Source organism: Haliotis rufescens, unplaced genomic scaffold (assembly GCF_023055435.1).
Source record: "Haliotis rufescens isolate VD_foot unplaced genomic scaffold, xgHalRufe1.0.p SCAF_11, whole genome shotgun sequence".
Classification (NCBI taxonomy): domain Eukaryota; kingdom Metazoa; phylum Mollusca; class Gastropoda; order Lepetellida; family Haliotidae; genus Haliotis; species Haliotis rufescens.
In genome coordinates, this window is record NW_025963791.1 from 37760559 (window position 1) to 37774973 (window position 14415).

Consider the following 14415-nt stretch of genomic DNA (forward strand, 5'->3'; position numbering starts at 1 on the left):
TGAACCGTGTTGGTTGTATGAGCGACAGAAATTATGTCTGATGTATGATTTGAGAGATTAAAAAGAGGATGCATTTGTTGAGCAAGTACCGTTTGATGTGGGTTCGAATCTCAGAACCTAGTTCAGTTCCATCAGCACCATGCCCTTGGTGCATTAGTAAACGTTACACATTACGTCGCATGTATCCTAGCTAAACGCCCTGCATAACTGCCCACACACTGAGGGAAACAATGACAAACCACTCAGGTAACCACACCTCGGTGTCTACTACATATATTTGTGCCATTAATACACGTGACACACGCATTAGCGTTGGCATATCCATAAAGAGAATTTTGAAATATGCTTTTGGCAAATCCAATTAAGTGACCTGATGATCACGTTGTGGCGCAGTTACAAGTTAATGTCAACATGTATCAGGTCAGGAAAAAAGATAAACATCTGACATGACAAGAAGTATTTATATAATCCCTAACCCCTAACTCTTTAAGTACGATTGAACGTATGTTAGGATAATCACTATTTATTTGTTTATTTATCGCAGGGGTCACACGATACAGGAATGCATCGAATTTTGTGAGATTTTCATGCAACATACCCCTAATCATAATTTCGATTTAACAACACATTTTTATCAGTCGGGTCCTTGAAAATATCCAAGGGGATATAAGATACAGCCTTTACATCCTTACATCTTCATATGATATGTTTGAATGAAAAGATTTCATGGGGTCACCGGTGGCCCAGGCGTCTGAGGCACTACGATTCGCTGTGCAGACTTGCGTCTCTTGGGCTCGCCAGAATCTTATTTTTGTGGATTCAAATCCCGGTTCGCCCCAATTACGTTTCTAGGTTTGTCAGAACCATACCCGTGCTCGTGGGTTTCACCGAAGTGGTAAACGTCTGAGACCTGCATCACTTCGGGCTTTCCTCACACATTAAGCTGGAATACTGTTAAAGGCAGCGTTAAACCGACCTCACTCACTGTAAATTGATGACTCCCAGTTGTAATAGCTTAGGAGAAGCTATGTTATCTTTTAATATTAAATAATTTCATACTTTGAAGTTTACAGTGTTTCTTTCATGCTGATTGGCTGAAGTGGTAGTCACATGATCTGATATTTGGCATTTACACACCTGTCAACGGACAAAAAAAGTTCACACGATGTGAACATTTTTTTTGGTGAAATTGATCGTGTGAACTTTTGCCGGAACTACTTTCCGGGGTTTCCCAGAATTCTCGATCGGTGTTTACGATCAACTCGTTTTTCTATTTTCTTTTTAATACTGGCATTTATCAGCAATATAATTAATTTAGTATTTTTGCCTGGTCTTGTAACATTTCATCTGACTTATAAATTAATAAATGCTTTGGTTCTGGTGATTGATGTCGTCCAGCTGCTACTTTGAACAAAATGGATTGTCCTTTCGGTGATTTGGATATGGAATGGCCATCTTTCAATACTAATAACGCAAGTGAAGAAAGTCAATTCTGTAATATTACTCAGGTGAACGAAATTGATTTATTGAGCGATATTTACTTTGATGCCTTCTTTTCGGAAATGATAGAAATCTAGCACCAATGAAAACGATGTCGTACCCTGCTCAGTTGTGGCCGCTGACACAGAGCAAACGCGACCGCTCCTGATCAGTCCCAAACTAAACCCCGATTTACTATCGTATAGGGGAAAAAATCTAAGATTTTGAGAAACCATAAAACATTAAAAGGTAAGGAAAGAAACTTAAATTAAAAAAAACACCCCACTAAACTTGCCTACCTGTTTTATCGATTGGTCAAAGGAGACTAGAAAACAATGTATGTTTTCAGTGATGCGTTTTTTTTAAATATAGCGACTTAAAATTTTATAAAAGGGCCTTTCAGCTGTCATTTCCGTGTGTGGTTGAGACTGGTTGTCTAAGAGAGATTTTGAAAGTTTGGAACCTTATTATCATGTTTCAACTTTCAACAAAGTTGGCATTAGTTTAAATCATTTAAAAATACTTCAATAGTATGTGTTTGTACTTTTAGTAGTAGTTTATCAATCTCACATGGTAAATCTCATGCAAATGCCTGAGGGTCAAAAAGGGCCAAAACACAGACACTGGCCCTTTCCACCCTCACACAAATTAAAAACATAAGTTTATTTCCTTTTTTGAATGTTTTTTATAACAACATTTATATCTCTGCTGTCAGTATGCGTTAATGTCTAGGAATTTATTTATTTCCTTTTTTGAATGTTTTTTATAACAACATTTATATCTCTGCTGTCAGAATGCGTTAATGTCTAGGAATTTATCGGTGAAAAATAAGTGCATTAACATTAATAATATTATGTGTTTTCATCACTTTTCTCAAAACAGACGCCACATGAAATTGACCCTTATGACCCTAAGCTCTTCATTTGCACTGTCGTGTCACTTCCTTGTCTGGTTTGTATTGTATTATTGCACTATCGGGTCACATCCTTGTCTGGTTTGTTCACCGACCTCCGTCGCATAACAGAACTAGTTTGCAGGGTCAGGCTATAAATACTCTTTTGTATGAACGGCGGGTGCTACAGGTAGATCAGGGCATGCTTCAGTGACCCATTCATATCATTTTCAAAGCCATTATACCCCTTCTTCTCTTGCATTGACTATTTTATTCACCTCCTCACCTACAGTTCTAGTTCTACCAAATACTTATCTAAGCAATCCTACCGGAATGCCCTGGTTGGGAAGTTTAATGCAACGCAATTTGCAGTTCCGAGCTGCGTCCATTGACGTGTTAGGATCTTACAGTCGAATCCCAAATTCGCACTGATTATGAGTCTTGTTTGCCAGCACAACACCTGTTTCGTTGGTTTCACCAACGTGGTAACTGTCTAAGACCTGAAACCGCATGATATATTTGAAATACTGAATATGATATAACTGAAATACTTTCAAAGCGTCGGTAAACCCAACCCCTATCATTCATGCGCTGAAGGCGTGTTTCGCAGTGACGGGTCAGAAAAGGTCTCTGTTCATGACGGAGACCGCCAATACGAGTCTTACACAAATAATGTTTTTGTTACATGTCACGCCGATCCAATCCAACGTTGATTCACTTCTTTCGAACACAATCTTGACAACAAGCAACTGTCGTGTCCGAAAACTTTGTAAGATATATCGGTATTGACGCATAGCAGTCTGACGCCTCTGTTTAAATATAGAAAGGCGCAAGCCGGCTGCCTAACAGGTATTCCGTCAAGGAGAGTTGTACAACAAGGACCACGTCTGATGTAGGTAAAAAAGATAAAATATTATCATTTTTCAGGCACGAAACGATATCATAAGTAGAGATTCTGTCATTGTAATTTGGGGACAGACATATGTGTAATGACATTTTCAATGTACCTATTTGTAATATGCGATAAGCAGCGTGTTACTTACCCGGTATTTTGGATTGACTAAAGGATGTTTGAACTCGACACTGCTTACATTTTGTAGCATATGATACTTAATATGAGTTACAATTTCGTTATGATATGTTTTAAGGTCAAATTGAATACTTAACGAATTTTGTTTCAGACAATGGTATCCCTGTGGGTTTATGGCGTGTTTCTTCTCGCATGTGCCGAGATTGTTACAGCTCAAGTAACGTTTTTTAGTAAGTAGAGATTATTGTTGTGTGAAGATCCGGGGTAGGATAGGTCTTCAGCAAACCATGCTTGCCGTTTAAGGCGACTAACGGGATCGAGTAGTCAGACCAGCATGGTTCCCTGGGTATGCTGCGCTGGCGCTACACTGACCAAGGCAATGGTTGCACAATGGCCGCCTCCACTAGACGAATAAACATGGCGGACACGACATTACTATAGAAAAACGCTAGAATGTATCTACTGATCAATCTACATTAACTCCAAAGGGTTTTCAATATTCAGACATCTGAGAAAATTCCATCTTGTTATTTTATTACAATTTGATAACGGTATTTTACTAACGGTATTTCATTAACGTGGTCATTTAATTCCATGTATTATGTCTACGATTTCGTGACAACAGTGAGCTGACGCGAAATATTAACGCACACATCACTGTTGAAAATTGGGTGTGCCATTGTTTACGTTTCACCGATGTGACGACCACTTTCGAGTCTCGAAACAGCTTAAATAATGTTTTCCTTCACCCGTCACGTATACCTTGCAAGAGCGTTCATGAAAATGCTAAGAAAAAAAATAAACCACCCGTTCTAGCGTTTTTCTATAGTAAATACATGTCGTGTCCGCCATGTTTGTTCGTCCAGTGGAGGAGGCCATTGCCCAGTCATTGCCTGGTTCAGTGTAGCGCCAGCACAGCATACCCAGGGAACCAAGCTGGCAGGAATTTTGCCGAGTGCGGCGTTAAAAGAACAAACAAACAAGCAAACCTATAAAAGTGTTTGAAAGCATTACAAAGAACTTGAATACTGTAACCCTTATCAAAACGTTTGAGCAAGAGTCGCATGACGCCAGTGGTACAATGAACAGCCTCGATTGTACCTAAATAGTCCTTACGCCAAAGGCTTGGGCTGCTTAGATCTTAATATGAAAAAAAGATGCAGCGGTTTCAATGGTCTGTTTTGTTTCTAGTTAAGATGGATAAATGAGTGGAGGGGAATCTAAGTGACTTACACGTGTAATCCAGTGCATTCTAATGACAATAATGAATTCAGGAAAAGCTATACCGTGATCTATTGCTAAAGCATCTTATGTTCTAGTTTCTATGGTAAATATTTATCTTGTCATTTCTGGTAGCATCGTGTCAAGACGCATCTGCTGTTGGAACTATGTCAGTTGCGGTTCCGGAAGCAGATAGCCAGCTGCTTATTGACGGTAGGTGCCTTCAGCTCCTGAACAATGGTTTGCAAGAAGGGTTCATATCATGCCGAATATTCAAACTTAAAGTGCAAGTTTCATGGGTATATACAACTTTGCAGAATTGTATAGATCGTTACCTCGTTAATGTAAATATCGTATTCGAAGCGGCGATGGGAATGCGGTTTATTTGCATTTTAGTCCTGTCTATCAATTTCAAAGACTTAAATGAAAATACAGCGGTGGCGGATATAGAGGCTCCATTTATGGTCATGTTGGAGGTGATTTCCTCCAAAATGACACGCTTGATCGTACAACAAACGCGCCCCTCCGTTCGCAACCTAGCAACCACGTCTCCGCTTTTAACGGTCATAGTCGGCTGCACACGTCATCGGCAACGCCAATCTATTGTTCACCTTTTCTAACTCTGAGACATATCCACACTAAACAATGATCATTTGTACACTGTCCTTCGTATGAATGGGATGAATGGCTATGTTCAGTACGGGACCTGTGACACAACTGACATACATGGTCTTACTTACTTAAATTAGGAATTTAACGTGCGCTTTCCGACATATGCGTATATGCGCCAGGCCATTTGGTGTTTGGTCGAAATGGGCTTGTCCGATATATGCCTAGTGCTTTAAAGGTTTGTAAGTCATTTAGGGGATTTAGTGCCGTTGCTAATGAAGCTACCCCACCTAGTCAGCGCTTCTAAGATTCGTTCGGATTGTTACAAATACAGACCTCAAAATACGTACTTTTAATTAAGCGCAACGGTGTTAAGTTTACAGTTTCACACTGTTTTTTTGCGGCCATTCTATTACTATTTTCACAATACCTTCACATTAACATTAAAAGTATTTCGATTAATAATTATTGGCTTGGTCGGAAAACAAATCGGGGTTTAAATTAGGTTCTATTATGAAGAGATAGATCAGAAGAGTTATTTTCCTTGTCTAAACTTTGCCGTCATGGTTGCGTTAGTCTTCTGTCTACTGAGACAAACATAATAAGAAAAAGCTTCTGATGAGAAACATTATTTGTTACAAGACCACAACACTAGAATATGTTATCCGAATTTAAGAGTGTCAAACTTTAAATAGGCGAAATCATCTACAGAGGCTGGTTGCCATGTCTTTCGTCACTACTTGACCACCAAAATGAACCCATTCGGACGCTTGTGCTAGAAGAAAGGGATGTGTGATACAACACGGATCAAGAAAGTAGAACACTCGTCTTCACTTTTCCCAATTCCACAACAAACAACACAGTAATATAACAAACACCTCTAAATGTTAACCTGATAATCTTGTCCAGTTTGTCAGACATGTTCGAGTTTAGAAATCTTTAACCTGCATGGGGATAACTGAAGTGTTTCATTGAACAGGTTCTCCGAGCACGTATAAAGTCAGCATCGGAATTGATGCAACCCAGGACAGCATAGGTCTATCATTTGACAGCAATGTTGAAAATAAAGTTCCACCCTTGGAATATTTCCAACTCGTCAGCGGTAACAGCAGCAGCGGCAGCAGTGGTCAGGAGTGGTATCTTCAGTTGATAAAGGCCATTAACAGAGATGTAAGGATAATAACCTCGCCAGAATCACACATGTTTCGTATTTGTAAAAGTATACATTTAGAGGTTTCAAACATATTCCTTGTTTGTCTTGATAACATCTTTGTCATTGAGATTTAAATACTTTTTTTTCTATCACCGTTGACGTTCACAGATTAATGGCTTGCGCTGGGTGTTTAACCATTACAAATATTGCATCATTTTAATGGTAGCTGACATGGGACTTTACGATTGCATATGTACAATTTTAAAGCCAGTGTGAAATTGTCTTGTCTTCTTATACAGATCCAATATGTTTCAGGGCATCCGACCAGATTCATTGGATGACATTACTGTAATGGAATACACGATGAAGTGTACTGACCTTCCAATAAACATGGTAAGCCATACTTAATATTACAAACAACCTGTGAAGACCCGGTGTAGAACAGGTCTTCAGCAACCCATGCTTGCCGTAAAAGGTGACTATGCTTGTCGTAAGAGGCGACTAACGGGATCGGGTGGTCAGACCAGCCTGGTTCCCAGGGTATTCCCTTGATATATAAGCCATGAAGGGTAACCGCCAATGTATATGATGGGTATTATGCTTTTGAAATATACAAATGAAGTTTAACTTATATTTCAGACGTTTTTCATTTTACTGAGAGTTCAAATTTTGGATGTCAACGACAATTCACCACTGTTCGTCTCGGCGCCGTATGAAATATCCTTGACCGAGGTAGAAATATATCCTTATTTATATTAATGCACGTCATTCTCTTCAAACAAAGTAATACTTGCACTAACCGATACACAACCATTTTCCATCTATACTGAAACGACGCTATAATAGTACATGAAAATAGTTTGCCCGTGAAGATCCGGGGTAGAAAAGGTCTTCAGCAACCCATGCTTGCCGTAAAAGGCGACTATGCTTGTCGTTAGAGGCGACTAACGGGATCGAATGGCCAGGCTCGGTCACTTGGTTGATGCATGTCATCGATCCCAATTGCGTGGATTGATGCTCATGATGTCAATCACTGGATTGTCTAGCCCAGTCTCGATTATTTACAGACAGCCGTCATATAGCTGGAATATTGCTGAGTGCGGCGCTATACAACAAACAGACAAAATTAATTTTTTAAAGTAGTTGTTATTCATGAGGTGTGTCTACATTCACAATCAAAATATATTCCCATCTATTTACATTTCCCCACAAATGTTTCTTCTAGTTCTTCTGTACATAGATTATGCCTGTGGGTTCTACCGTGTTCCGAGGTATCACCGCAACAGATCTGGACTTCGATTTCAACAAAAACATCGTATTCGATATCGTGCCTGGTGATCAAAGCTTGGTGAGTTGTCGTCACTTCCTGGAATCATTTATATGTGAAGAACTGCAAGTTACAGATTTTCTGTGCGAATTACCCAAACGTTTGATTTCCCCAGACCACGAATCAAAGTCGCGAAACAGTGTATTCTGTTTCTTACCATTAATTTGGAATTTATTCGATTACGATTGACCAATTCAAATATCAAATAGTACCTCACATTGAAACAGCCGATTTGACGGCCGCATCATCGCGGAAGCTAATATTGAGGAAAACAATTTCTTTCTTAGTCACTGTCGGTAATTATGCGCTGATGCGCTGGTTATTACACTATAGAAAGTATTTGTGACAACATTCTTTTAATAATGGATTTATTAAGTGTATTACAAGTTTTAGGAACAACAGGGAGTTTGAGATTTGGCGTTTTTCTATACCCGACATATACTTTGCGTCATAGTAAGCGCTGTGACGTCATAACAGTGGTGTGGAGTGTGGAACCTTGCAGGGCTTGCTTACATTTCTGTCGGGGTTCCAACATTCTGGAGAGTCAGTGTTACTCGCATATGCGAGTGAAGTAGAATGAGTTAAACAAAAACATTTAGCGCAGTTAAATCTACAAACTGAAAAAACAGTATGTTTATCTCCAACATACCAACTAATTGTTGTTGATTATAACGGGAGTCGAGTGGTCAAAATTGTTACAGAGGTGGGATAGTACTTTGCAGGGTGATTACAAGGGAAGACCAACTGGCAGGTGATATTTGAAGTTGTTGTGTGTCACCGTATTCCGCCAATAAGGATCGATTCCAACCTTATCTTCAACATGTTTATTTGATGTTTTTTTGGGGGGGGTCTGGATTGTTGTTTAATGCCGCACTCAGAAATATTCCAGCTATATGACGGGCTGTAAATAATCGCGTCTGGACCACACAATCCAGTGATTGAGATCATGAGCATCCATCCACGCAATTGGGATACGATGACATGCATCAACCAAGTCAGCGAGCCTGACCACCCGATCCAGTTAGTCGCCTTTGACAGCAAGAATGGGTTGCTGAAGACCTATTCTACCCCGGATCGTCACGGGTTTTATTTGATGTAGATTCAGTAACGTGCAGGTCGTTGTTATGTAGGGATTCCCGGTAAAAATATAGGTCCCAAACAACCTATGCTATGTAAGAAGCGAAGCGGTCGTCAGACTCATCGTATCCTTATTGCATGGATCGATGCTCATGATGTCAATCACTGGATTCCGTGATATAGCTGCAACATTGTTGAGTGCGGCGTTAAGCAACAACAAAGATGTTATGTACACGTGGATGTTGACTAGGTCGGGCACGACACCATTCACTAACTTCACAAGACATTTTATTTATGTTTAGTTTGATGGCTCAACGAAATTCTCCATCGACATTCCTCCCCTCGGATATGTCACTTTGAAAAGTAAACTGGATTTTGAGTCTAATACACAGTACAGCTTACAGATAAGAGCAAGGGTAAGTACGTTTACATGAACAAACATTTTGTGTAAAAGGTATTGTAAAGAGACCATTTCGATTTTCAAAACAATTTCCACAATTATCAATTCACAAGTGGTTAAATGTGTGTGCTCCAATAATTAGGTTCGATTTCCCACTTTGGAAGTAATGAATGACGGCCATGTTTGTTGTCAGCCACTGTTATGCATGGGGCTTGAATATTGCTGAAAGCTGCTACAAATATATTCACTCAACACAAGGGGATGACTGGGTTGCCAAGGGAACGATGCATCCGGGTCACAGCTGACAGGGCTCGATTTGAATTGTGCAATACATGGAAAGGTATAAACAAGAGCGTCATTCTTTCAAAACTAGTTTAAAAATGTGGCACCCTTTCCCAGCACAACGCGAGTCTTTAATGTACCTCATTTTAACGCTTCCATAAACACACTATGAAAACCGGTATCTGTACAATCTGCACCTTGTTTTGACAAACATAAAGATCTCGTGTGGCGCAGGATAGACTCATCTATTCGGGAACCCTGGTATAATCACTACTTAATAATGATTTATAAACGCATGCTCATGATATAGTCGGACTCGAACAATGGACACAATGTCTTTCTTATGATTATGTCAATTTTATTCCGAACTCACTTCTATGCACCATGGCGTCTTTTCTATTTGTACATGTTTACCTCGTATGTATAATCCTTGCTTTCAAGGTCCTTTTGTGACGTGAATGACCTACATTTGAAATCATTTCTCCTTTTATGACTGTTGCTGTTTAGTCGGCTCTTCGCCGTAAAACACCCTCGGGGATACGTCCCATACAGACTATACTTGCTATTTAAACAGACGTAACGGACAATGTAGGTGTTATCTGATCGGGAGACAAATGATCCCGACAAGGCGGACCGCGTCTATCATCTCTGTACCTGGCACAAGGCGGACCGCGTCTATCATCTCTGTACCTGGCACAAGGCGGGTCGCGTCTCTCATCTCTGTACCTCGCACAAGGCGGACCGCGTCTATCATCGCTGTACCTGGCACAAGGCGGACCGCGTCTATCATCTCTGTACCTGGCACAAGGCGGACCGCGTCTATCATCTCTGTTCCTGGCTGTCTGGCCCAGCCTCGACGTGTCATAAATGTAGTTAGCATAGAGTTATCTGATGCGTAAAACAGCATTCACTTACTAACACACGAATAAGTTTAATATGGATGGTATGATTGTTGTTTATAGCGCAGTTACTCGATACATGACTGACATGAGATGAATCATCAGTGTATTTTCTTCACTTTGACATCCCCAAACCTAGAAGGTGTGTAAAACTTCAATGTTATGTCTTTGGGTTTTAAGGACAATATTAGGGTATTTTACCGTTAAATTTTGTTTTCAAAATTGTTCTGGAATTTATAATATGAAACCTCATATTTTGTCAGCTAGGAAATTAATCTCAGTCGTGGGTATTGATTGTGTAGATACAGTGAAGAAAACAACATTAGCAACGCCTACCTCAAACAAGCTAAATTCTTACAGACCCGTGAAGATCTGGGGTAAAATACGTCTTCAGTCTTATGCTTGTCGTAAGAGGCGACTCACGGGATCGGATGGTCTGGCTCGCTGACTTGGTTTATGCATGTTATCGATCTCAATTGTGTGGGTCGCGATGCTCATGATGTCAATCACTTGATTCTCTGATCCAGACTCGATTATTTACAGAAAGTCGCCATATAGCTGGAATATTGCCGAGTGCGGCGTTAAACAACAAACCAACCAACCAATCAACTAAATTCTTACATATCACTTTGTTCACCGTGTGTTTAACCACACAAAATATTCTTCACTTTTCTTGAATTCATTGATAAATAAATACAAACGACCAAATTTTGTCCATCAAATAATTCTCAGTTAATCGTCCATAAACGATTCCGACTATATCATGAGCATGTGTTTATAAACCAGTGTCAAATAACCCTTATAAAAACAATTCAGCAAACATAGTCTATCCGTGTCATGACGGGTAATTTTAATTAATCTTCAAAAAGTTTGCAACATGGTGTACATTACTTCTTGCACTGGATGTAGGATGGTGCACCTGCACCATCGACCCGAAGCAGCACCACGATTCTGAACATCACCATCACGGACGCGGATGATCTGCCCCCAGTCTTCGAGTACTCAACCTGTGTTGCTGATGGAGACGGAAAATGTTTCAACCCGTCCTATGATGTTGCCTTAACATCAGGCAGTGTGAGTACATGAACCAATCGAGACTATATCAACGATAGGCACAAAGTCTCTTGTAACAATTATCAATGTGTAAATATTGCCCGATGTTGTCTGTAAAGTGTCTTGATTATTTAGTGTGACATCATCTTTTTCATGTTATAAATGGTTAAACAATTCTTGTTGAACTGGTATGTTGCCTTCTGTTTGATATTTACATTTATCATCCAAAAACTGGCTCCCACAGGAGATATCACGTGGGTGAGATATATTATAGATATCGCTGCAATGAAATTGCATCACATTGCTTTGCAGGCCATTGTGGCGTCTTTGGTTACATGACGCCACAAGCAAATGGCATCACTACTGGCTCTGCTACTGAAGCTGTTAGCAGTACGTTTTACACTTAAGACACTGCTTATTACTGTCTACAAACTGAAAAAGTTGGAAGAATGATGTTGGATGATAAATAAAATATCACCCTCATGTCTTTTAATATCAAGTATATCAAAACTCGTTGATAAAAGTGGCAAAACACCTCGGCAAGCCTCGGAGTTTTTCCACTTTTTTATCAACTCGTGTTGATATATTTGATATCAAAAGACTCGGTGAGATTCTTTTTATTTCATAGGTCCCTAAATGACTGTCTTGAGTAGTCAAGGCCACACAAACATTTTACAAAAAGTTACTAAACTGTCCATGTCAGTATTTTGGATAAGATGGTATCCACTGTACCAGCTTTTAATCATTAACGCATGTCTCAGAAACACCACAGCGTCACATGTATGTCGTAACGTACAGTATTGCGAACAGATGACTTTGAACTTACATAACTTATATGTGACACGGACGCATACTCCACACGTGGAGCGATCATTACACTACTATAACGCCAAAATGTTCTTTTCCGTGTACTTAATTTGTTTTTTTACGTATGGAGTGTCGTACGCCTCTATGTAAACACCCGCCCTCAAAGTAACCGTACGTTCAATACGGTAAAACATATACGTATAACCACTAACATCATCTTGCTCATATTTACAGATTGGCGCCTTGAGCATCTACCCAAGACCCCTGAACAACCCACCCACTCCGGTCAATATCCAAGCTCGTGACCAAGACAGCCTCAATTTCAACATTACATTCACCGTTGAACAGAGTAGGTTTTAGAAATATCAGTGTAAAATGTACATATCTCATGCCCGAAATGATTCTATACAATTTAGTAGAGGTCCGTTTGGTTAACCACCATATCTTGATATTTTGATATATTCAACACATGTGTATAATCAATTGCGGCGTAAAACCATGTTCACTCACTGTCAATTACTGATGTCACTGGCCCTAGGGACTTTTAAGTAGGTTCGGTTTATACGAATGAAGAATATAGTTACACCAACAAGAAGTCCGCTTAACTCCCTTGGGTGAATATATTGTTCGAGTGAGTTTGGTTGTTCAGTATTTTAATAATAAAAAGGCGTGTCAGCTTCCCTGTGGAAGGAAAGCCAAGAGTGAAGGTTTAAGAAGCTTGCCAGTTTTGTGCTGACAAACATAGAAACATAATCGGGTCAAACCGGGATTCGAACCCACGATAATAATCTTCTGGCGCACAACTCTGCACATCGCATCTCGTCGCCTAAGACGACTGGCCACTCTTGCTCCTCAAGTAATTATTTCGCCCTATCCGACGTCGTTACTATGGCAACTGTACCTTCAAATATGTGATGATGTTTACCATGTTTCGATCTTCTCTCAGCTGACCCGGTCGGTTACGAGAACTTCTTTCAAGTCAGTACAGAGCCAGTTCCAGGCACCAGCAGTTTCCGGGCTCAGTTGCAACAAATTCAACCAATCAACAGATCGGGTGCAAAGACACTCGCAGTCATTCTTCGAGTAAGTAGGATAGACCTCCATTCATTCGTGGTACAAATCTTTAAGTTCCGTTTAGAAGTTGGTTGACGTACGCTACATTGAATTCGAATTGAATGAATGCATAAATATCATTCATGTCGAAAGCAGTCATATTGGAAGAAAACGAGCGCACGACTAAATATACGTTACTCACAAACATCTTAGACCCGTGTGCATCCGGGTTAGAATTGCAACCCATGCTTGGCCTAAGAGGCGACTAACGTCTAGCTTGCTGACGTGGTTGATGAATGTCATCCCTGTTGATCGATGTTCACTATGGCAGTCACTGGATTGTGTTGTCCAGACTTATTTACAGACCGCCGTCATAAATTCGGGATAAAATAGGTCTTCAGCAACCCATGCTTGTCGTAAAAAGAGACTAACGAGATCGGGTTGTCAGGCTAGCTGACTTGGTTGATGCATATCATTGTATCCTAGTTGCGTGGACCGACGCTCATAATATCAATCACTGGATTGTCTGGTCCAGACACAGACCGCCGTCATATAGCTGGAATATTGCTGAGTGCGGAGTTAGACAAACAACACAGAAAGTAAATATTCTATCACACAATAGAAATTGCTTTCTCTTTTTTTGGCTTTTGAAAGAGAATGAGTGTTACGCGGAATATGGTTTAATTATGTAGCATTATACCGTAAACGAGTACTGAGAATCAATGACGTTTTGATGAATAGCTCGACGACAGTTCAGTAAACTATTGCAAATCCACACAGATATTCCCTGGCTTGCACTGTGTTCAGATGAGTTGTGTGTATGTTACAGGCAGAGGAGGTGTCTAGTAACCGCTATCACAGCCGAGCCACCGTGTTTGTGACAGTGTTACCATCCTCCGCACCCCTTGAGATCACAAGCTCGACTGTATCACTCACTGGCTACATCAGGGAGGATGCTTACAAGGGTGGTGTTGTCATGGACCAAAACATGGTGGACCTGTTCAAGCTTATTGTCAGAAGCAATGTACGTGTAATGCGGACTGGAATTGTGAATGCCTTGTTCAATTGCCTAACTTCACGAAATGATGGTGCTGTTACATTTTGTTAATTGATGTTCGTTTACTTGGCTATTG

At 40.2% G+C, this 14415-nt stretch overlaps 1 protein-coding gene across 4 annotated transcripts in view; it reads left to right on the top strand.

Annotated features, from left to right (window-relative positions):
* Positions 1 to 3045: 3045 nt before the first annotated feature.
* LOC124122142 (cadherin-99C-like) overlaps positions 3046 to 14415 on the top strand; it is a 29286-nt gene continuing 17916 nt past the window's right edge. Inside the window, exons 1-12 of one of the 4 annotated variants that reach the window (XM_048392711.1) lie at positions 3047 to 3267; positions 3553 to 3631; positions 4758 to 4835; positions 6211 to 6401; positions 6700 to 6777; positions 7024 to 7116; positions 7625 to 7732; positions 9091 to 9204; positions 11279 to 11443; positions 12464 to 12578; positions 13176 to 13312; positions 14112 to 14306. In XM_048392711.1, coding sequence (XP_048248668.1) covers positions 3556 to 3631; positions 4758 to 4835; positions 6211 to 6401; positions 6700 to 6777; positions 7024 to 7116; positions 7625 to 7732; positions 9091 to 9204; positions 11279 to 11443; positions 12464 to 12578; positions 13176 to 13312; positions 14112 to 14306 — 1350 coding nt within the window. In that variant the 5' untranslated portion in view covers positions 3047 to 3267; positions 3553 to 3555. Of the gene's footprint in view, positions 3268 to 3552; positions 3632 to 4757; positions 4836 to 6210; positions 6402 to 6699; positions 6778 to 7023; positions 7117 to 7624; positions 7733 to 9090; positions 9205 to 10069; positions 10340 to 11278; positions 11444 to 12463; positions 12579 to 13175; positions 13313 to 14111; positions 14307 to 14415 lie in introns of those variants that run through there. The other 3 variants (XM_046485260.2, XM_048392712.1, XM_048392713.1) reach the window with 3 other exon arrangements.